The sequence below is a fragment of the Cervus canadensis genome, chromosome 28, assembly GCF_019320065.1.
Source record: "Cervus canadensis isolate Bull #8, Minnesota chromosome 28, ASM1932006v1, whole genome shotgun sequence".
NCBI lineage: Eukaryota > Metazoa > Chordata > Mammalia > Artiodactyla > Cervidae > Cervus > Cervus canadensis.
In genome coordinates this window covers 8,629,559-8,653,518 of record NC_057413.1, presented here as the reverse complement: position 1 = coordinate 8,653,518, position 23,960 = coordinate 8,629,559, and the positions used below count along the sequence as shown (strand labels likewise).

Genomic DNA, 23,960 nt, shown 5'->3' with positions numbered 1-23,960 from the left:
GAGGTTTTCATCACATCCACCGTCACATCGTTTGGTTTCTCTAATCTGACATAAAGGCTAAAGTTTTACAGAGCTTTGAGGGCCTTTGGGGAGGAATAGGTCAGCGATTTCCAAGGAGCAGGTAGGCCCATGGCAGTCTCCTCAGTCCTGGATGGGGTGGGGACCTCGGGCAGTGTTTGATCAGAGGGAAACGTTTTGATTTGAGAAATCTCAGGTTGTTCTTGTGCTAATGCAAATGACAAAAAGCTCCAATTGTAGCTTTTTCAGAAAAAAAGGTGCTCTGTAAACCAGCCAGCCTACCTTTTTTCCACCCCTATCAAATTGTCATTTTGGAAAGAAATACTTTTCAGGTGTTTTAACAATGTGGCAAAAAGGAAATTTGGATAGATTTCTGTAAACACCTCAAGATTTCAAGAAAGGAAAGACATCAGAGGTCCACCCTGTGACCTACAGAGGTTGCTGAGCCGCTTCCAATGGGCTTGGGAGAGCCCAGCTCGGGGGCAGTGACACGGGAGGGGCACCCTTCAAGTTGCAGGGAGTTACTTCCAGAAAAAGCTACTCTGCAGGAGAAGCAGAAACTGCGTTCAGTTTCTTCCATGTGCAAAGTGGCTGCAACAATGGGGCACTTTGGGTGGGAACCCAGGACCCCTGGCAGGCGGGCTGCAAGGAACTTGAGGCATCATGTTCCCAAGAATCTGAAAGGCCTGGAACCCAGGCCCACAGAGAAGCCGCTGGCCTGTGTGGTAGGCGTCCAGGCAGTGGCACGAGGTCCCTTAGGACTCGCTCCTGGGCCAGGCGGAGGCTGACCATCACGCCACTAGAAGCCCAGGCTCAGACCCCAGCCAAGGTGGGCACCTCGGCCGGGAACACATGCCCACGCAGAAGAGTTGCACAGAAGAGCCCCGCATCCTTCATCATACCATCTGCACATTCAAATGTCAGTAAGTTTCGGGAAGACAGTGTTTACAGCCACGCTAAAATCCTGGCCACGTTTTCCCTGAACAACACCTCCACCCACGGCGGTTAACTATCGGGATTCAACATTCAAAGAGAGAAAGGAAGGGGGTGATGCGTTTTACCAGGGCTGGGCGCCAGGCGCTGTGAGGAAAGTGTGCGCCAGCTTGGCACCGGCCGGCGGGCAACGCCTGGAACACTGCCCGAGCTCCCCGCCAGGTGCAGGGTGATGCTGCCCCGGGGAGCCATGAGCGCCAGTGGAGGAGGAGCCCACCCTCACCAGTGGTGATGGCGGGGCAGCCCCAGGGTAACGTGATCCCACGCAGCTTGGGGTGGGGACTGGTTACCTCTTTTTTTTGTGTGTGTGAAGGCCAAGCTGGCATCACCCTAAAGCCTGGGCCTGTGTGGTGGGGCACGAGCCATCACCGGGAGAGCTGGTGGAACGACCAAGATGACCCATGGTGATCGCCAGAAGGCCAGGTGGAGCTTTGCGGCCACGGCCCCAGGGGAAGGAAACCAGAAGCAGCTCAGGTGGCCCCCTGCGGAGAGCAGTCAGGGTCTGGAGTGGCCCCCACCACTCTCCTGTGATCACAGGTGAGAAGGATGGACAGAGATCCCACCTCAGTCACCCTCACCAGCCTCCAGACGGAGACGAGGGATGCTCCCTGGAGAAGCAGTTACCTCCCGGCGGGCGGGGCCGGTGTCTACCCCAATGCTGGGGCTTCTGCCCCAACACCTCCAGGCACGCCAGCCTGGAAGGGTCTTGGGTTGCTAGGACGCCGCTGGGGGAAGCCAGCCCTTCAGGAATGGATCCTGGCCTGGTCCTCGACTCAGAGGCCGTTAAGGGCCTGGCCACCCGGTCCCCAGCCCTGGGGTACAACGCAGAGAGAATGAACATCAGCCACGCGGTTGGTCACCCCAGCCTGGGTGCCCTCCACAGAGACTGTACGCTCACACGCATGATGCCACCAAGACAGCAGAGGCTGCTGGCATGTGTAAGATCCCCCATGACTCCAGGCTTGTCTAACGACAGCCTTCCCCTGCAACACCAGAGCTTCCTGGAGGGCAGCCGGCTCGGCCAGAGGGGACAGGACGGGCACTCGTGCCCGCCTCTGCACCTGGAGCGCACGCACTCTGAGGACAGCCCGGCGACCACAGGCTCCCCCGGGGAAGGGCTCTCCCCTTAGTTCACTGCGTGGGTGGTGTGGACTCCTTCAGCAGCCTCCTGATCGGGCGCCACCCCTGGACCGCCTGCTTCTGCATAGTCGTCCCACGACAGATCCACCGGCTTGGCATTCTCTGGACTCAGGTGACAGACACTTTGGCGGCACAGGCTCGCGGGAGCCTCAGCGAACACGGTACCTGCTGGCCTGAGGCCCATGGCCGCGCCGAGTGCGGGCAGGTCTTCGGTGCCCTGGAACGGGGCATGGTCCCTTATCCGCAGTGGCGCCGGCAGCTCTGACCACAGAGCTGTAACCATCGTGTTTTTGCAAACAGAATCCTGACTGTGTTTCCTTTTCTTTTTCTTCTTCTTTTAAAAAAGAGGCAGTTCAGAAGATTTACATCATAATGGGGAAGTGAATAAATACCAGCACTTATGGTTCTTATAAATTTATGTTTTGAAGACAGCATAGCACTCAAGAGGAATTCGACTGTTAAGGTCGGTGAAACCTAGGAACACAAAACAACTCAGTCAAGACCCAGCAGCTGCCCACGGTGTCGGGCCTGACAAAGCTAAGCTCTCCAGCCTCTGTCCTTGTTTGTGACAGCCACAGGGAGGCTTAAATCTCCAACCAAAGGCAAATAAATCTCCACAGGACCCCTGGAGAACTTGAGGCCCATCAAGTGCACCCATGGTTTTGGAGAAGTTTAGTCTGGAGCTCCCCACGGGGGCCGCAGCCCAGGTAAGGACTCAGCAGCAAGGCGGGGACCCCAAGCTTCCATCCCCGAGTCAGGCACTGTTTCTCCCAATGTTCTGCCAAGGAGAGAGGCAGAAGGGAGTCGATGGCCTGTTGCTAACCAGCCCTGTGACCTCGTGTACGTCCCTCCAATCTCGGTCTGCTTCAGTTACGCCAAGCAGCAGCACACAGGACTGTCTGGGAAAAGGACCACAGGTGTGACTCCCACACAGAAGTGCCACGTGGATCTGGTACCCTGCCCCGGTTTGGTCTCTGCTGTAATCAGCAATGACCTTTCCTCCTCAGCTTATGTTTTCATAAATACCCACCCCATCGTGGCCCGGCACTCAGCAGATCTTTAGTTTACGGGCTCTGAGAAGGCTGCATTCAGTCCAGACCTCTGACACACTCCCCTCTACTTTCAGTAACCACGGTGGAACCTATGGACCCATCCATGTGGATCTTCCCCCCTTACCACACCCACCACCGCACAGCACTTGTCCTCCAGAAGCAGCGAGGATCGTTCAGTTTAGGGGTAAATATAATTTGAAGGGGGAAAGAAGGAAAAAGAAACCTCTTGACACTAACCTTGTTAAATGTCTACTCAATTCGTGAACTTCCATTTCAGTGCTTTTAAATTCGTTGAGCTCCTTCCGAATGGCAGCCTGGAAGAAAGAGAAGCCCGTGTGTGTTTGTGTGGAGGAAGCAGACAGCAGCTCACCTTCTATTTTATTCCTGAAAACATAGTTTTCCTCTTCGACAAAGTCAGACAGGTGCGTAAAGTGGATTCTTTCCACTGGGAGAAACACAGTCACCCTGAGATACCCTTTAGAAAGTGGAAGTGTTAGTCACTCGGTTGTGTCCAACTCTTTACACCCCTGTGGACTGTAGCCCACCAGGCTCCTCTGTCCATGGGATTTTCCAGGTAAGAAAACTGGAATGGGTAACCATTCCCTTCTCTAGGAGATCTTCCCGACTCAGGGATCGAACCCTGGTCTCCTGCATCATAGGCAGATTCTTTACCATCTGAGCCACCAGGGAAGCCCTTTAGAACCTACAAAGAATCCCCTCCCCCCAAATCTAAGATGCAAACAGTTCGATTTGGGGTTCTGCCCAGAGCTGTTCATCCAGGCAGCGAGCGAGAGGGCCCGTCCACCTGGCCCACATCCTGGGTCCCTGGTGCATATTGAAAGGTCAGCCCCTGGTCTTCCTGCGGTGGATCTAAGCTCAGAATGCACAGTGACACCCCAGGATGGATCTTTCCAGAGCTGGTGGGCCAGATTCCCCAACCAAACTAAGGGAAGGAGTGCAGCCCTTTCCCGGAGCCTGCCTGCCAGGCCCTCAGCCTCCAGTGTCCACCTAAGCACCCTGGCTCTGCTCCTGGGCTCCGTGCAGGCTCCCAGCAGTGGGCTAGAGACCCAGTGCCCGGCCGTGAGGCCCGGGCGGCCCTCCCCACCCCTCTCACTTTGTCGGCAGCGGTGAGGCGGGTCCAGGGCTTGTCGGCCCTGCGGTCATAGTCCTGAGCGTCGGCCACCTCCACGTAGTCGCTGAAGCGGATAAGGATCTTCCGTTCCCGAAGCTCCTCCACTGTGGGCCTCTGGCTGAGCTGCGGGAGAGAGAGAGACGGATGCGGTCAACCAGCCACGTTTTAGATCACTTGGTCCACCCGTGAATTTACAGGTGAGAACATGAGGTGGAGAGGCACAGCTGACGCATCACACACCAGGGAGGGGCAGGGCCTGGGGGACCCAGGACTCCTGACTCCGGGACCTGGGACTTCTCTAGGTCTCTGTGAAGGAGCTGACTGTCTCGTGAGCTGCCTCCAGGACTCTGCAGACAAGCAGCCAGGCTGCTGAACAACACTGGAGTGTGTCTTTCTGCGTGGGTGTGATGGGTCTTCCCACGTGTATCTGCCTTTCCCAACAGGGGAACAGAAACCTTATACAACAGGTTTGTATTATTCTGGATTCATGAACTGACCTCTGTGTGTCAAATTTAGTGCTCTCTGCAAGATGGGTTTGTAATCTTTGTATTTTAGACACAAAAAAAGTATGTGCAGACTTGGGGGTGTGCAGGAATTAGACGTATGTTGATTTATGCGATCACGGAGACCCTGCCCCTCACTAGCTCAGATGAAAGGTGCATCCACAAAGGCAGAGTGAGGCTACATTGATGCTGAGGAAGACGGGACAGGCTCTCTCAGTTTGCGGTGAAGGAATGAAGCAAGCGAGTCATTTCACTATCTCCCGTGTCACCCGCTAGCACGCTCTCTTGGTACTTTCACAACTCGAGGCTGACGTTTCTATCATCTTTTTGTCACTAGGTTTGTTTCTTCTGGAGCAACACAGTTGCTCTCTAGGATGCTGTCAATTCATGTTTAACCAATGTTATTTAAAAGCAATTTTTCTCTAAGCCCTAGACTGTATTTAATTCTATTAATAGAAGATGCAGTCAAATAGAATCTTAGCACAAAGGCCTATAAAACAAACACATGCAAGCAAATCCAACCACCTCTGGCTGTTCTGACTCTCTCTTACGCAGCTACAATACACCTTAGGCCAGTGCCAGAATGTTCCAGCTTGCTGCCAACGGGCCTACAGTGGAAGAACATAAATAGATGGCTGCCTGGCCGGCCCTGAGCAGAATGGGGACAGCGCGCGCCAGGCCCCAGACAGGACCCAGGCAGGCTGCTGTCACCCCTCGGCCAAGGGAGCAGAGACCCAGGGATCACAGGCATGCTGGGTGTGACTGGTCCCCACTCTAGACACTGTGCAGCTCCCCCTCTGTCCTGGGTTTCCCAGGCATTTTTGGTGTCAGCGGTGGCCTCTTGCAGGAAACCAGAGGTTTCCTGGGCTTGATGGTCAGGGTTTGCTGTCAGCAAAAATGGGGGTCTCTCCTGACTCAGAAATGAGTGCAGGGAGCTTCACAGTGTCATTGTAACAGAGAGAGACATTTTCCATAATACGCTCAGTCATGTCCGATTCTCTGCAACCCATGGACTGTAGCCCACCAGGCTCCTCTGACCATGGGATTCTACATGCGAGAATACTGGAGTGGGTAGCCATGCCCTCCTCCAGGGGATCTCCCCGACCTAGAGATGGAACTCGGGTCTGCTGTACTGGCAGGCGGATTCTTTACATTCTGAGCCAATTGAGTGCCTCATTATAATACAGGCAGACATCGATCATAACACCGTCATGACAAGGACTCCCACTCAGAGCCCCAGTGTGTGTTTCTGACTGAGGTTTACCCTGGGGTGGCAGACAGAGCATGGAATTTCTAATTTAAATTTCCGGAAATCGTGGTCAGGATTTTGCGTATAGCCTGTCTATGGTAGAGTCTGGAGTGAACAGAAATGTTGAGATTGGCTCTGAAGGTAAGGCACTCTCTTTTTCATGCCTGAATCGGACGGGAATGAGGAAGTGGGCCCAGGTGCTACAAGTGAGCCAGGAGGGCCCCGGGTTTTCCTGCTGGGAGAATCTCTTAAAAACCACTGGGATTCCGTCATGAGTGAGGGCTCACAGGCCTAGCCATGTGGGCTCAGGAGAGGTGCCTTTGGCTCACGACCGGCTCTCACCTTCCAGGTAAAGTGAACCCAAGTTACCTGCCTGGGTGCTAAGGAAAGAATCTCTGTAGACGTTGGCAGCGTTATGTTTTTATCTGCAGCAGCAAAAGGATCACTTGCAAACGCTCAACAAAAGGGTACATGTCAAGACCCAAATTCCACTATTAATACAACCTGACCCAGGTAAATTTCTTCCCTGCCAGCCTCCCTCCCTTCTTCTCATCCATCCATCAAGCTAGCTAGCAATTTTTTGGAAGTGGGAAACAGGCATCTACTGAAAGATAAAAAATTATATGCTTCAGGTTCGTCTCAGTTTGGCTGAAGAGAATGCCTGGTCTGTGGCCAACAGCATTCGCTACTGTGTTTTCTCTTTCTCACAAGGTCTTGACAGAAGGATATGGAGGCAGTCCTGGGGCTGAGGGAAGGTACGGGAAAGCACCCCCCACCCCACACCTCTGACATCTGGTCTTGCTGTGATAAAGGCTCCTGAGGAGCAGAACGTGTCCAGGGCCAGGAGGTGGCACAGCTGCCCTAGCAGCTGCCAGGCCCCACACCTCTGTTCACAGAAGCCAGATGTGCAAGCTGCTTCCAGTCTCTCCCTTATAAGAACAGCCTATCCCTTCCCTCAAGCTCATTATCTATAATTCCCCGAGCCAGTCCCAGGGGATGGCAGATACTGAAATTACAAGGCACTTTTCCTGGGAGAAGGGGAGAGAGGTAACTGGGAGGAGGAAGAGGCATTTATCTTGAAGACCTGCAAGAACTGTGGGTATTTGGGGACCCCTCTCAGGGGAGATGAGTGTGGGAGGAAACTCTCTTCTCTCACCCCTTCCTGCCAATCATGCAGTTACTCAGGTTTTCCCCTGCAAGATCATATACTTTTTTTTTTTTTAAAGGAGAAAATTAATTTCATGTCCAAATCTTTCCGTATTACTAGCTTTTAGCACGGAACCCTCAAGTTTAGGAGAATTGGGGGTGGGGGGGTACCAGCAATCAACTCCCATGAACATTACAAGAATCTGATTAAACATTTGTTTCTGAATGTCTAGACCTTTCTGTATCAGAAACAAGGAGTCATTACCAGTCTCCTTTTGATATCGTCATCATTTCAAGGGACCACTAATGCATCTCCCCTGGTCTCCTTCACTGCTCAGTCTCAGGAAACGGGGTGCCCTTCGTCCATTAAGGATGTAAGAACCAGACCTGGACTGGGGTGAGGGTCCTGAGGTCTTGTTGTGGTTTCCCACCAGGGGACACCAGCCCGTCACTGGCTCTCAGGCCTTGCTTATCTTACTCCTTTTAACTGGGTGGCTTTTGCCTTGTCACCAGATGTTTGGGATGCTCTAAGGGTGAGAAAGCGTTGAGAAACAAATCACCTTAGTAACTGGTATGGTATTTCAGGATCTGTGAATTTCCTCCTCTGCATTATACGTCCATGGAGAAAAATCCATTAATAAAAACTTTAAAAATTAATTTTGATGTGCCTCTTAACTATCTTTAACCTTTAAGTATCTTTCTCTCAATGTCCCCCAAGAACAGCCTCAGATAAAGAGCTTCTTATCAAAGAGGTCACTCCAAATTAGATCTGCGTGGGTCTACATTGCATTGCCAAGCCATCTATTTTGGGGGTTTTTAAATTTAAAAATATATAAATTATCTAAGTGCTTTTCAAACATCTCCATTAGTTTATCAATATAGTTGACATTTTCCTAATTAATTGGATTTAGCATAATAAATAGTTCTTGGGTAGTAGTAGTTCAGGAGCAGTGTCAGGGGAGACAAGGAAAACTCGCACTTCCCAGGGTCATAGCAAATAACTTACACATTTTGAGCTACTGATGTTGACAGTGAATTTCCTATTGAGAGATGGGATTACAGTGAATTTTTAGCCACAGAATATTTACTGTAACTGCAAATATAATACACCTGATATCAAGTTGCTTGGAGGGGTAAGCCACTGTCACAAAACCAAGCAACATAGAACGTCAGCAGCCAACAGGACTGAAGGTCGTGAAGCTGCATGACCACTGGCCCCTGGAGAGTCTAGAGAGCCATGTGTCCTGACACCTGAGGAATGGAACCACTGATGTCACCTCCAACAGGCCAGGCAACCCAAGGGGCGGGCGGCCTCCTATCCCAGCCCCGTTGGCACAGAGAACCCTCTCACCTTTCGAGTTAACCTCCTCTTGATCTCTCTCTTCTCCTCTTGTTCCTCTTGTTCATTCCGAGCTGAAAGAAACGTAGGAGCTTTAGGTTTTGGTCGCAGCGTCTCACAAGGATGCACCCTCTGAACCTCCGCAGGTTCTAGGCCCAGCAGCTCACAGTCTCAGGAGGAGAGCTCCCCTCCGGACCGCAGCCACCCTTCTACTCGTGGGGACCCTCTCCAAGCTGCCTGCACTGTTTCAAACGGGGGGTGAGTGGGCCGACCTTACTTCGCTTTCTTCATGTCACATGGGGTTCCTTCCGGGTCTGCAGGCAGAGATGCTGGATCAGGAGGTGGGGCCACGTGGCAAGGAGGTGGGTCCTGAGAGAGCGGGTGCTGCTCACAGTGACAGGCGCGTCCTCTGAGGGGGGAGGTGCCCTTCTCTGGACAAGACCTGGGCCTCGCTCAGCTCTGCCTCAGGCCTCACAGTGACCTAAGGGGTCTCATTGTGAGGTGGTCCGGGGCACCCGGTGTCCTGCCTGGAAGGAACAGAGGCCAGACCCCCACAGAAACAACACGAGGTACGGCTAATGACAAATGCAGAGGCTGGATCTGCAAAACGCTCACCTTTTGCAAGCCCTGATTCCATTAATTCTTTGAATCTTCCAAGAAGTCCACAGAGCATGTGGGAGGCCACAGTGTGAGGTACAATGGCCTGCATTTCGACTTTTAAGGAGCGTCTTAGAGCAAACTTTAGAGCTTAAACATTCTCAGCACAATATGGGGGGTGACTTAGCATCAGGTGTGTGTAGGTAAGAGGGTCTGGGGAAAGGAGCAGAGACGTGGCAGACAGAGAATGTGGGCACATCTAAGTAACCGGATGACGTGGGTACCTCACTTTCCTCCCAGGCCTTGGGATGGAAGCCCGGATCGCAGCCCAGTACTGTCTGACTCAAGGAAAACCATGAACGTCAGCCTGGGCCCAATGCCCCTGTGTCTTGTCTACTGAATCGAGGATGCCTTCAGAGAGGCCACCACAGCGACTTGACTTCAGCACTGTCTGCATCAAGAGGGCCCATGTGAAACCACTGACGTAAATGATGTTTCCATAACTCCACTGACTTATCATATCAGGACGCACGTGACAGTCCGTGGTCTCAGTAGAGCCCAGATCTTTACAAGTGCGGCCCCCTCGTGCCTAGAAGTGGGGTCCCCCTGCCCCTCCTTGCCAGCAACCGCAACCTCAGCCAACTCACACTGCAAGTGGCAACGCCTCCCGCCAGAAGAACAAGGATGAGTCAGAGCACGACTCAGGCCCTCGCGCCACCCCCCAGGGACACGGTGTGGCCACTCTGACTGCCTGTGAGGATCAGGATCGTGGACAGGGCAGCACAGAAACGCCCACATCCAGCCCTTGGCTGAGGTCCCCAGGGGTCTCCGCGGTCCCAAACCCCACAGGAGAGTGCCTTCCTTTGAATTGAAAGGTCCTCCCTCCCCTTCCAGAGTTCATTTGAAAAATGTGAATTTCTTCGGGACTAAACACCCATTCATCTAGTCAGCTGTTACCACCTTTGGATGAACAAGTCTCTCCGAGATCTCCCAGTTAGACCCAGAAGAAGGGTGCCCCCCACCTCGTGCTGACAGCTGCATTTGCAGATGGGAAGGAGGCCAGACGGAAAGGTCTAGAGTGGATGGTGAGCGCCCAGGAGGCAGCTCGTGGGCACTGGGTTAAAAATGGACAGACTCACAGCGTATTAGAGCCAGCAGAGGCCCAAGAGATTGCCTAGGCTCCTGCTCTTTGGCTTGGAAATTGACAGAAAGGCCCAAGGGAACTGAGGGGCGGGCTGCACACTCCATGGCTAATACTTTAGACACACAGTCCAGCTCTTTTTCTTGCTCAAACACACTGCCTCTTCCCAATCCGATTTTGCTTGGGGGCCAGCCCTCCTCATTACTGGTTACTTGCCTCGGACTCCACTTGGGGGCCTTCTCATCCTACAGGCCCCCTGCTGGGCCATGAGAGTCAGCACCCTGCCCTCTCATCTCCTACATGTGTTCCTGAGGTCCCTCTGATGGGTGGGGGCCCCGACCTATCACCAATGGAATCTAGACCTTTAGTTCAAAGCCATTTACAAAGTCAGGGTCATGAATTCTCAGGCAGTGGGTACCAACACAACCCCATTAGGCAAGTGGAGAAAGGGAGACCAGGAAAAGCCCTCGAGGTCATCACTGCTGCCACCACGAGACAGCTCATTGTGCGCTCAGACGGGCCTGATGTCTCATTGGCTGCCCAGTGGAGCAGGTACCACCCCCAGGGCCGGGAAGGCGGGGGCTCTCAAAGCTCCAGCACCCCCAGCCCAGGCTGCCCACCCTCCCGTAACCTTAGAGACATGCTACCTCCCGTGACTTAAAGCCCAGATGATAATTCTCAGACTACATCATTTGAGGGTATCTTCTGATGCCACAAAACATGTCTTGTTTAACAATCACAATAGATTTTTAAAGAGAGAGAAGAAAAAAAACACACCTATTTCAGAAAACAAAGTTTCAGAACATGGGAGAAAACAAAGAACCAACAGGAAAAATAGCTCCTGTCCAAAAAGTTTTGAAACTGCAAAATGATGACCTTGTTTGAACTTGGTCAAGTGGTCCCTCAATTTGCAGCTGTTCAAACAGGACATGACGGAAGAGGCCACAGAACGAAAGGGAACCACGGGAGCAGCTGGGCGGCCCTTTGCTCCCCCGAACCTGAGCCCACAGACTTATTCGACACAAGCAACCACCTCTACGACCCCAGCATCTTTCTGGAGGGTGAGAAGAAAGCAACTCGAGGGCCCGCCTGTCGTCTCTCGGGGATCTGGGCAGACGAGACACAGGAGCTGGTGCCTCTCGGGAGCCAGGTGAGCTGGGGACTCCCTGCCTTCTCTTTCCAAAACCTCTGCCCCCACCGACAGAAGCACTCATCTTCTGAAACCGAACAAGTCCCCAGAAGGGTTCGGCTTCTTCCCAAGTAAGAGTCAGGTTAGGGCCCCAGGTACAGTGTAACCCATCAGAGCACAGAGTCCTCAGACCACGGATGCGTGTGAGCCACAAGAGCGGGTGGCGGGGCAGAGGAAGGAGGAAGCACGCTCACCGGATTTCTGCGTTAGAAATCAACGGCCACCTGTTTGTTCTTCCCTCTGATGTGGACAATTTTTTAACGGGTCAGGTATCAAGTTGGGACAGAAAGGGAGACACAGAAGCCAAAGGTTTCCCTAATCAGGGAAGCCATCTGAAAGAGTTCTCAATCTGTTTCAGCTCAAAGTAAACTTCGGAGATACTGTTGAAAGGCATCCCTGGGTTAGGAAGAATAATCATATATACAACCTCCCAGAGATCTGGGGAGTCGATTTGGAGCCCTGAGGACTGAGGAAGGTCAAGGCTGAAGGTACCACCCCCAAGAGGTGAGGGAGTGGCCACAGCCTAGAGCAAGGGGCAGGATGTGGGTGCAGGTACAGAGCACGCAGGTGGGGGTGCTCTGGGCCACAGCCCCCCCCGCCCCCCCAAGAACACAGCCTTCCCAGGGGAAACTCAACAGCCAGCCACACGACCACAATGAGGAAGGCGAGAAAAGTAAAATCAAGAACATTGTTGTTTGGTTGTGGTGGAAATACCCAGTCACTCATGCAGAGGCCTCACATGACTCTCTGTGTGGTGTGTGTGTGTTTGCTATGTAAAACTGCATAGCATGTATTTCTCTTTTCTGGAGAGAGAAAGGGATGGGTGTGTGGGGACAAAGGGCCTGAATTAAACTAGAAACATCTGTTGACCATCTAGAGGGCAGTGTTGATAAGAGTATCCTGCGATGAAGCAGAGAGGTTTTATTTTTCAATTATTGAATATCTCCAGTGCCCCCCCCCCACCACCAAATTGAGGAATGCTGGTTGGTGTCCGTGAGGTGATTTCTTTTAGCATTTTTAAAACAAATATTTTAAGCACCACATGGATTTTCTCTACATACTCAAATTATCTCTGTGTCCTAAACCAAACAAGAGGCTCGTTCATTTTTTTCTGTCCGCAGATAAGAGTGTCAGCCAGACTTTCTGGAAAGAGAGCTTCAGCAGCTACTCCAGCAGCTGGCTGTGGGAGGCCCAAGAGGAGGCCAGAAAGGATTTCCACTGGAAAATGCTTTCTTAGACTATCAACTGAATGCTCAGAGGGAGGGGGGATTTTATCAGCAGCAGCCAGCTGCAGCAGGAAAGTCACGTCCTCTGGTTCTAGTTTTCAAACGGCTATCTGCCCTATTTTAGCCGTCAGTATCGTATTTGCAGTTTTTAAGCCAGTTTGGCTTTAAAGGCAACCCCAGCTCTCATTTAACAAGAAGTTATCTTGCCTGAACTTTCCAGCCCCTCTGACTCTGCAGCCCACTCAAGGGCAGGTTCTTTCTTGGAGACCCTGAGCTCCTCACGAACCAAGTGGATTCGAAGCTGCTTTCTCGGCGGGGAGGCTGTCTCGGGTGGTCTAACACACAGGGGTGTAGCCTCCAGGATCAGAGAGGGTCTCAATCCTTTCCACACAAGCACACAGGAGAAGCCCAGCGGCTTGCCGTGATATACCATAACCAAAGCGATCATGAAACCTCAGCGTTTGCCACGGGCTCCGTCACTTACGTTTCAAAATGTTCCTCTGCTCCAGCTCCTCCGCAGTCGGCCTCTGGCTCAGTCGCCTGCGGAAAAAATCCAGGAAAAGTTTTTGGACCATGTCATAGCCTCCCTGGGTCATTAATCTCCCCAGCCGTCGCAGATACGGGAGGCAGAGTCAGAGGCTGGGGTGCCTGTTCCATCCTGCGCTCTCAGAGACTGACGCTCACCACCAACGCCTCCTCAGTTCCTCAATTTCAAGCCCAGGAAAGCCACTCGACGTGATGTCACGTGGAGCTGACCCTCCTCCCTCCGGCGGCCCCTCCCCTGCCCTGCTCCCCCGGCCTCCAGGCCCATGAACTCTCATCACAGAAGTCTCATTCTTTCGCTGGGGCCTCCTAACTTTGAGATCATGGCCTCTGCCTCTCTCCCCTGACCCTGAGGCTAGAGCCTGCCTCTTGCCATGTCTGTGCAGACTCAAAGTACAAAGAGGCTCAAGGCCCCGGGGAGTCGGGAGAGAGCAAGTCTGTCTGCAGAGAACAATAGCTGCTCTTCTGGTCCCCACCCATTGCCACCAGAGCCTCATTAGACACGGGATGACAAATGAAGAGGAACAGGGATGACACTTGGTGCTGGCATGTAATTTAGCCAGAGCAAGTGAAGCATCACAGCCAGGATGTGAACTGGCTATGATGCAACAGCAGGGGGCGGGGTCGGGCAACAGGCGGGTACCATGTAGGACAGAGACTGGGAAGGACACCAAAGAGGAGACACTACGTGTTCTTAGAGATGCTTTAGTGGATCTGACTCCAAAGGCGAGGGACACGAAAGCAAAAACAAGTGGGGCTACATCATCCTAGAAAGCTTCTGCACAGCCAAGGAAATCATCATCAGAACAAAAGGGCAACCTACTGCGTGGGAGAAGATAGCTGCAGATCATATACCCGATAGGGGGTTAAAATCCAAAATATATATAGATCTAATACACATCAACAACCAATAAAACCAAACAACCTGATTAAAAAATGAGCAAAGGAGCTGCACAGACATTTTTTGAAGAAGACATATGGATGGTCAGCAGGTACATGAATAGACGCTCAACATCAGGAATTACCAGGGAAAGCCAAATCAAAACCACAATGAGAGATCACTGCAAACACGTCCGAATGGCCATCATCCAAGAGACCACATAAAACAAATGCTGGCAACCATGTGGGGGAAAGGGATGGGGGCCCACTGTTGGTGGGAATGTAAACGGGGGCAGCCATCATGCAAAATGCTATGGAGGTTCCTCAAAAAGTTAAGAATGGAACTACCATACGACCCAGATATTCCACTCATGGGTATTTGTCTGAAGAACATGAAAACGCTAACTCAAAAAGATATCTGCACCCCTGTGTTCATTGCACTATTATTTACGGCAGCTAAGATATGGAAACAATGTCAGTGACCGCTGATGGATGACTGGATAAAGAAGATGTGGTACATACACACAATGGAATATTATTCAACCATAGAACGTATGACACCTTGCCACTCGTGACAACATGAAGGTATTATTCTAAGTGAAATAAGTCACACATAGACAAATACTGTATGATTTCACGCCTATGTGGAATCTAAAAGACTCCCAAACAAATGAACAAACACAATAAAACCAAAAACAAACAGATACGGAGATCAGAATAATGGTTACCGGGGGAAGGGGACTGGGGGTGGGTAGAATGGGTGAAGGTGGCCAACTATACTGTGACAGATGGTCACTAGACTTGTGGTGATCGCTCTGCAGTATATGCAGATGTTGAATTATAACGCCGACTGCCTGAAAATTAAAAAAAAAAAAAAGAGGAGGACTACACGTCCAGATGAAGTTCCAGGAAATATCACACAATGGGCTTCAGCATCACAGATATGTTGGTATTTTTGAGACTCCTGGAAACTATTTAACAATCCTGCAATTAATTATTCAGTTTTCTGCTTCCCTCAGTGGGATGAGGTATGTGTGAGGTGAGAACACTGGGGAAGGAGTCTGAGGCCCTCCGAGTCCTTCCAGCAGAAAACGGCGCTGTTCTTTCAGCAGAGGTCATAGTCCCTCCCCAGACGTCAGCAACCGGCGTCTCGAGCTGGCAAGATGTTTGCCTCATGGGGGCTTCCCTGGTGGCTCAGACTGTAAAGAATCCACCTGCAATGTAGGAGCCCTAGGTTCAATCCCTAGGTGGGGAAGAACCCCTGGAGAAGGGCATGGCAACCCACTCCAGTATTCTTGCCTGGAGAATTCCAGGGACAGAGGAGCCTGGCGGGCTATGGTCGATGGGGTTGCAAAGAGTCAGACATGACTGAGCGACTAACATTTTCACTTACATCATGGACACTGAGAGAGACCCAGAGTGAAAATAAAGTCCATGGAGTCGCCAAGTTTAACTATTTTAAATCCAGTGCTCACTGACAGCTGATGCTATGATGCTCCAATATCATCGCCATATAGGCTACTCATAGGGAGTGGGCCTCAAAGCCAGAGAAAGAAGTTTGGATTGGATATCTGTCTTTAAGGTGCTTGGGAGCACCTTGGAGACTGCTGGAAATGGTAATCCCAAAGTGTTCTCAAGTTTATAAGAACATTTTCGCATCTATTCTTTATTTTCTAAAACATCCCATGAAGGTATTATTTATCCGCATTGATAAGGGTCAGCTGGGTATCTGGAAATTTACAATCCTCAAGGTTCTAAATTTGGACTCAACAGTCTTCCCATCCTTTCTAAAACAGCATTCTCCCACTACAGGAGGGAAGCTGAGGTTACACAAGTGAGCAAGTCAGTGTCATAGGTCTGGCATGTAACTCCTGAGTTCACTTAGAATGAGCTTCTTAGAGGCTCTCCCTCACTTCTCCATTTATTTTTCCCTCAAATACTAGTTTCTTTTGTAGGGCTGCACAGCCACCTTTGTGGGACCATTTTGGAAAACCAAGGTTTCACATGAAGCTAGGGTTTGGGGATAGTATGTTTTGAAGAAGCCCTTCCAGATTAAAGATGGAGCTTGCATCTTAAAAGTGGGGCGTCAGTGTTTTAGAATCTTATGCCCAGAAGTGTCTGCAGAAGGTTCGCTCACTGGCTTGTGCTAAGCAGCCCATGGATCCCACAACCAGATGCCTCGCCTGGTTCTTTGCTGGCCTTTCTGTTTTTGCTTTTCTTATGTATCTTGTTTGGAGGGGACGAAACAATGAGCGACTGAACTCTAATCAGAGAAAATTCTGCTATTAACTAGGCAGCCTTATCGTTAAATACACATGATTTCAAATGAGCCCCTCTATTTATGTTTCATTTCTCTTGAAAGGGTCTGAGAATAATATCCAAGCTAATCACAGCTATAAAATGCAGCTAAGTCCTCCCAAAGGGCATGTGCTATAATTAGTTGTTTTGACTTTGAAAATGTGATTTGGTAGGAGAATGATATTGTGGCTTAATGACAAAGTGCTAAACAGCTCAGGAGTTAGAGACCAGGGTTCTACTCCTGGCTCCGCCCTGAATCCACCTGGACAAGGTAACAGACCCATTCAACTCTATGTTTCTCTCTCTGCAAACAATAGGAGTAACTGAATAAGCTAATGCTGACTTAACGCCTAAAATGTACAGGCACGCTCTAAGAAGCACGCATACTAATTCCTTTAATCTTCAGGTCAGCCCCTTGACACAGCACTACCAGCATTTCCGTTGTACAAAGCGGGAAACCGAGGCAGAGAGAGTGGCATTCCGTGCCTGGGCTGGGTGAGGGGATGAACAAATGAACGTTTCAGATTTACAACAGATGACACTGTTTGCTGTACAGAGGATGGGCTGGGAGATGCAAGAGGCAGTCTGAGCAGGAGCCCCGGAGGCCACTGCACGCCCGGTATTGGATGATGGGCGCCTGAGCTAGGCCATGGAGGTGGACGTGCAAGCTCTTTAGGAGTCACATTGACAGACCACGGAGACACAGCGTCTGTGCACACTGGGGAAGCAGGAAGTGTATCGAATAGCTCTCAAGTTCCGTATCTTACACAGCTCGATGGATGGTTATGCCATTCGCTGAGAAGGTGGGGAACACTGGAAGGGAACCGGGGCGTTTGAGGATGGGGGGAAGGGTGGAAGGGGACCATGAGTCTGAGTTCAGACCCGGTGAGTCAGAATGACTGTGCAGCGTCACAGTGGACATGTCCAGTAGGCAGCTGGGTCTACTGAGCTTGGTGGAGAGGAGAGGGTCAGGCCTGCGTCAGAAGTTTCTGGCTAGTCTGCAAAATAGATACTCTGAAGCCAGGGGAATGGAGAGAGCATAGTATGGGAAGAGGAGAGGGCCTGGGATGAAGCCTTACAGAATCCCGATAATTTAATGCTCAGATGAAGGAAGACAAACCTGCCGGAGTTTGAGGAGGGGCAGGGCACGGAGGCAGGGTGCAAACTGGAAATGTGGCACCACGGAAGCGGAGGAAGGAGACGGGCAGGGCCAGCGAAGCGGCTGGCTCGCTCAGAGGTCAGACGGGGTCTGAAGGGTCTGCCCTCGGGGTGGAGCACCAGGGAGCTGACGAGCAAGCTCACCCGGAGCTCCTTCCGGGGCGGTGGGGACGGAAGCCAGGCTGCAGTGGGTGAGAAGAGAGGTGAGGAAACGGACCCAAGAGGTAAGGAGGGCTCTGCCACGAAGCCGGCTTTGACGGGACCAGAGCGCGGGAGGTGAAGGAGGCTCAGATGAGGTTTCATCGTTTTTAGTGACAAGAGACTGCCTGTGTTTAATGGAAAGAATCCAGGTTAAGAGGTAGTGGTGGTGATGGTGAGAAGTTAAATACTGAAGGAGGGAGAAGGCTCTGTGGACAGTGCAGGAGTCCTGAGAAAGCAGGAAGGGCTGGGGTTTCAGGGGCAGAAAAGACCTTATCATTCAGATGGAGGAGGGACAGCTCTTCACTTTGACAGCAGGATGTAGGAAGGAGTGTGTTGTATGCAGGTTTGTACGTTTGGTATCAGAATTAAAAAGGGCACTGCCAATTGACAGCTTTTACTTACTCTTTCAAGTTGGACTATAATAAAGATGACTTACAGTAGTTTAAAATATTACTTTTTCTTGAAGGGTTTGTCTTTGAACAGAGCCAAACTCACAAAACAAAGGGATAAAGTTCTAGCTTCAGAATTCATCATCAGAATTTTAGGGGAGTCCCCCGGGGGGCCCATCATCTTTACCAAGTGAAGCACCCATCTGCTTGGTTCCTCTTAAGACCAACCTTGTGTAGAAGTGTCAGTTAGTGGCAGAGCGCAATTACTGTGCTAATGAAGAGGTCAATTTTATGAATAATCCCGAGGAGCTAATTTCAAGAATAAAAGTAGAGATGCCCTCTGAATGCACTGAATCACTTACACTATCCTCACCTTGACAGTAGATTCAAGCAATTTTATCTGATTTTAGACTAACATTAAATTAAAATTCTTCCTGATATCGAGACATGACCCTTCATATGCTAGACGACACAGAAAAACTCCCATTTGGGGAGTTAAACTTTTATACAAAATGAATTATCCAAAAGTAAAACTTTAACATCCTTTTCAGTGATCCATTTAACTGGCTTTAACCGGCTCTGCTATTATATAGGTGACCCTGGTTTATACAACATCTCTGAGCAGTGACACTGTTTCCACACCTCAAATGATTTCCTCTTTACCATGGGCCATGGCTTAGAGATCTCCACTTATTGTGAACTGAAAAATCACTCAAAGAAAGTGAGTGAAAGTGACTCAGTCATGTCCAACTCCTTGCAACCCCGTGGATTATACAGTCCATGGACTACTCCAGGCCAGAATACTGGAGTGGGTAGCTGTTCCCTTCTCCGGGGGATCTTCCCAACCCAGGGATCAAACCCAGGTCTCTCGTATTGCAGGCAGATTCTTTACCAGCTGAGCCACAAGAGAAGCCCACTTGAAAAATCACTGATTCCCATTTAAATGTCACTTGCCATCCATTGCCATGGATGAGCCTTCTGTTTTCCTTCAAAATGTAAGAATGGATATTATTATTTTTATCAGTCTGAACAATTCCATCTTTATCTCCAATCACAAGAGAAGAGCACACAAACTGACATTTTTCTATGAAATACACACACCCATCCCCAAGCAAATGGCATTCGGTGTTGGCCTTGGAAGGAGGAGACTGCCAGCAAGCAGTGGCGAGATGCTTTAATACATGCAGAGCAGCATGACAGCATCCCCAGAGAAGTGACATGGGCCTCGGAGGTTTGGCCGGTCTGACTCGACACCAGCAAGGGTTTGTTCTGCCTCCCAGAGCTAATGAGTTTTCCACAGGCTTTGGAACGGCAAGGTCACAGCTTTCATTGGTCTTTACAGCCGCTTATTGTTTTGAGGGCCCTGATTTTAAAGCCCGGATTTCTAAAACTGTATCTGCATTTCAGGGAAAAAAAAAAGGCTGAATTTACTGTGGTTTCTTTGCTGCATCTCAGCCGCGGAGGGAGGCAGCTGCCTTTTCAGACGGATAGAAAGAGAAAAGGGCAGAGGTGCTTGTGGAGAAGGACAGATATCAGGGCCCTCTTTCCTGAGGCAGGAAGAAGAGGGGGGTTCCCCAACAGAGGCCTGAGGTGGGACACAGGACAAGTGGAGGCAGGCGTGGTGGGGCCAGGGGCAGGGGAGAAGCCCTGAATCCTGTCCCCTTGGAATCTATGTCTCTCGGAATCTTTCTCTAGAACTTGTCAGTGCCATGTGGGTTGGGACATTTCTGTCTGAGCTCTGGTCACCACTCTGTCCCCAGTTCCTAGGTGAAGACTGAGAACATAATAGGTGCTCATTTAGTCATTATTAAACCCAGATCTGCCCATACACGCTCCCTGGATGATGTCCTCAACACTCACGACTTCAGTTAGCACCCACGTGCCAGTGACTCCAGGTTCTACATCCCTAACCATGTTTCTGAGCTCCAGATCACCTTTTCAATTGCCATTTTAGATTCCTACAGGCCGTCAAAAGTAACGGGTCCCCAAAGAATTAATTTATCTTCCTCTTCTGGGCAGGTAGTTTTGCCAGCTGGATAAATTGTTTTGTCCACCAATAAAATCCCCCTTCCTGCCACAGCACCAAGCCCCAAGCACAGCACAAGCACCAAGCCCAAACCATCTCTCATCCCATCCCACCACTGGCCCCTCCGGAAAGCAGGCCACCAGCATCCATCTCATGCCGCCAGCCTATCGAGAATGGTCTTTGTGAGGGGTAAATCTGATCAGCCCACTCCCTGCGTGAAAGCTATGCATGTCTTCCTGGAGTCTGAAGGAAGGACTCAGAACACGCTACGTCCCATAAAATTCTTTGTGATCTGGCCACTTGCGGAGAATCTCCCCTGTCCTGTCCTTTAGACATAACCACCTCCTCTTGGCTCCTTCCAGATTTGCACGCCTTTCCTTATGTCTGAACGTTCTTTCTCTTCCTCTTTGTCTGGCTAACTGACAGTAATCCCCACGACTGCAGCTTAAACCTCAAATGTCACTTCCTCTGTTCACCAGCCGTTTGGTTAAGGTGCTTCCACGGCGTGTGACAACAGTCTTGCGTCTCCTGCTGTATCCTGGTGCTTGTGATTCTTCCATTTATGCCCATCTTGTCCCCTGCAGCCCAGGGCTGAAGTTTTGGGAGGCGGGACCACGTACCCCACTCACCAGCTGGACTGCGTCATGAGAGTATAACCTCGAAGGGGCAAAGAAGCCCCCACTCAGAAGGGTCCCATGCTAGACAAGACAGACATGACATAAGAATACAGACTTCTTCATCCACTCATTCATTCACGAAATACTGTGGGTCCGGATTCCCCCAATGCTCTGCTTTGGTGGGCCTCAATATACAACATACACAACGCTTGGTTACTCTCCAAAGCGAGGTGACGGATGCAAAGCTGGAGATCGGCCCAGGACGCCTGGGCTCGTGCCTGCTCTGATGAGACACCTGCGTGACTCCAGGACCCACCGGGGTCTGTGCAGCTCACACTCTTTTCCTGCTCCCCCCCGAGGCCCCCCGTCATCTGGGGGCCATCAGCACCTCCAGCGGGGGGAGGCTGAAGGGCCTGGCTGACACAGAAGCTGAGAGGCAGGTGCCAAGCACCCCCGAGCCCCTCTCTCCTCTTCCTTCTCCAGGACCACGGCTATTTTCCTACAGCTGCCTCTCAGGGCCCCTTCTGAGTTCCTGTTTCTGGAAAAAAAATCACAACTTGAGTTCAGATGAGATTTCATGCTGTTTAGAAACCTGGAGATGGAAACACAAAAACTCCCCAGGGAATCTCAGACGTTCAAGTGGAGGGGATTTTGGTCACTGATTCTGCCAAGTCTTCTGTAATTCCCCCTGTGTTAAAAGTCTCATTTCCATACTGTTTGCTGTTCTGTGACTCTACAATTTTAATATATAGCTTCATTTTAAACCAATAGCTCTGTGGAACAAAAGACTGGTAAAGAATGTAGGTATTCTTAATAAATTGTAAGTGCTTTCTCTAAGGCTTGATAATATTTCACAAAATACATACAACTTCCACATCTATCTATCTTTTTAGATCCATCATATATATATATATATATTTAGAGAGAGAGAGATGATGTAACAAAAAGATGCTCCCCAACTCTGTCTTTTTCCTCCCAGCAGCGTGGTAGATTTCAGGAATGTCTAACCACTTTGGATTTGCCTTTCTGCACTTTTGGAAATCTATTTGCTAATTCAGAAAGAATCAGGAAAGACGGAGTTCTAATCATAGGTATGCATGTTCAGTCGTTCAGTTGTGTTCAACTCGTTGCAACCCCATGGACTGTAGCCCACCAGGCTCCTCCCTCTGTCCATGGGACTTTCCAGGCAAGAATACTGGAGTAGGTTGCCATCTCCTCCTCCAGGGGATCTTCCCGACCCAGGGATTGAACCCGTCTCCAGTCTCCCGCACTGGCAGCCGGGTTCTTTACCACTGCCCCGCTTGGGAAGCCCAAGTTCTAATCATGGAATGGGCTCATATTTCTAGGAAAGGAGCTACCAAATGCGAAAGGCAAAGAGGGAAGAGAATGTGACAGCGGAGCGTGATATGGTTGCTTCAACAGACTTGACCTTGACCATACAGGGAAGTGAATATCAACGCTTTTACTCATTTCTTGACCTAATCTACACAGTGAATTGGGAGATAGATCACTTGTAAGAAGAGACTATATCCCATCCAGTACGTTCCCAGAAAAAGACCATGAATTCACAGCACATGTCGACCACAGGATCCTCCGCTCCCAGCCTGGGGGACAGCAGGCCTATCCTTTTCTCTCGCTCGTGTGTGTGTGTGTTACACACACATACATATTTCCCATTTTTTATTTCCTTGCGTTCCGTCCACATCAGATATTCAGCATACACACACATCACCCACACATGCACTGTCACTCTCTTCACGTGCACCCGGACGTGTGAGAGCAGAGGGAAATCCCCAGATCACAGCAGCACCAGCCAGCAGGCACCCGGGGGAAACCTGGACAGAACCCACCAGCACCTGCCCATGGCCGCAGGTCCGTCACCGGAAGTGCCAGCAAAACCAGCTCCTGGGGCGCCAAAGCGGCTTCCACGTCCATCCCGAGGGAACCGGCTGACGGAGACCCTTCCCCGCAGGGAGGCGTGATCTCCTCCTCCCAGCAGAGCCTGACCGTGGCCAGCAGCCTGACCAGCATGTCTTTAAAGAGAGCTAGCTGTACTTTCTGGGCTTGTCTGGAAGAAGAATCCTATATACGGCGGACAGAAACACCCGGTCGCTCAGAGCCCTGAAAGCCATCCTTCCCAGCCAGACCGGCGGCCCCGGAGAAGCAGATGGAAGGAGACAGAGACGCTCAACCAGAGCTGAGCATTGTTCCCTTCTCAGCACCCTTCTCCAGAAGACGGACATTCCTGACATTGTGTGTCTGTGTGTGCGCGTGTAGAATACAGATGTCTTTTCTTCAGGCAGTAAGTGTGTTTACACACATCCCACACATCCACGGTTCTGAAATTTGCTGGGACCGCGGCCACAATATCCCTTCATACCTGCGTGACGCTTGGTTCAGGTACCACCTGTCACCTGTCCTGAGGCTGGTGATGGGTGAGGCCGGGCTGGCGCCCTGGGAGTCTGTGCTCCCAGTTGACTTTCATTTGCTATCCCTCTCACTAGCCCCCAGCTCCTCCTGTGGGGCTTGGAGTTTAGCGACAACAGCGAAAACAAGAAGACACTCATCACTGCTGTTGATACTGATGTCCAAACTAAGCTGGCCTGGCAGGGCATGTGACCTTCCTTTCTTGCGGACAATGCCCATCTTCTGCTATAAAACGATTCCCTCTGGCCCCTGTCTGTGGGGCCAGCCCCTTCCACGCTAACCACCAGCAGAGCGGCACTGCTTTCGATCCCACCCGGGTGTCCTGGAAGTAGCTTTTCTACTTGTTCCAGTAGGAAGTAGAATTTAAAAGAACAGACTGCATCCCTGGTGTAATTTCTAGCATAATATGATGCTTCAGGGGTTTCTCTTGAGGCTCAGCTGGGTAAAGAATCCGCCTGCAATGCAGGAGACCTGGGTTTGATCCCTGGGTTGGGCAGATCCCCTGGGGGAAGGGAACAGCTACCCACTCCACTATTCTGGCCTGGAGAACTCCATGGACTGTATAGTCCATGGGGTCGCAAAGAGTCGGACACAACTGAGCAACTTTCACTTTCACGGTGCTTCAGACTTGGACAAGGTTGTATGAATTTACAGCTCCTTCATGGGAAACACCTGAGCATTCTGAGTGATGCTGTTG

At 50.9% G+C, this 23,960-nt stretch overlaps 1 protein-coding gene across 12 annotated transcripts in view; it reads right to left on the bottom strand.

Annotated features, from left to right (window-relative positions):
* Positions 1–2,549: 2,549 nt before the first annotated feature.
* The window catches only part of PHACTR1 (phosphatase and actin regulator 1), a 490,759-nt gene continuing 469,348 nt past the window's right edge, over positions 2,550–23,960 (bottom strand). For all 12 annotated transcript variants that reach the window (XM_043450090.1, XM_043450084.1, XM_043450085.1 and 9 more), the window contains 5 exons: positions 13,210–13,265; positions 8,585–8,646; positions 4,318–4,458; positions 3,441–3,517; positions 2,550–2,625 (listed from right to left, as the gene is read on the bottom strand). In XM_043450090.1, coding sequence (XP_043306025.1) covers positions 2,610–2,625; positions 3,441–3,517; positions 4,318–4,458; positions 8,585–8,646; positions 13,210–13,265 — 352 coding nt within the window. In that variant the 3' untranslated portion in view covers positions 2,550–2,609. The remainder of the gene's footprint in view (positions 2,626–3,440; positions 3,518–4,317; positions 4,459–8,584; positions 8,647–13,209; positions 13,266–23,960) is intronic.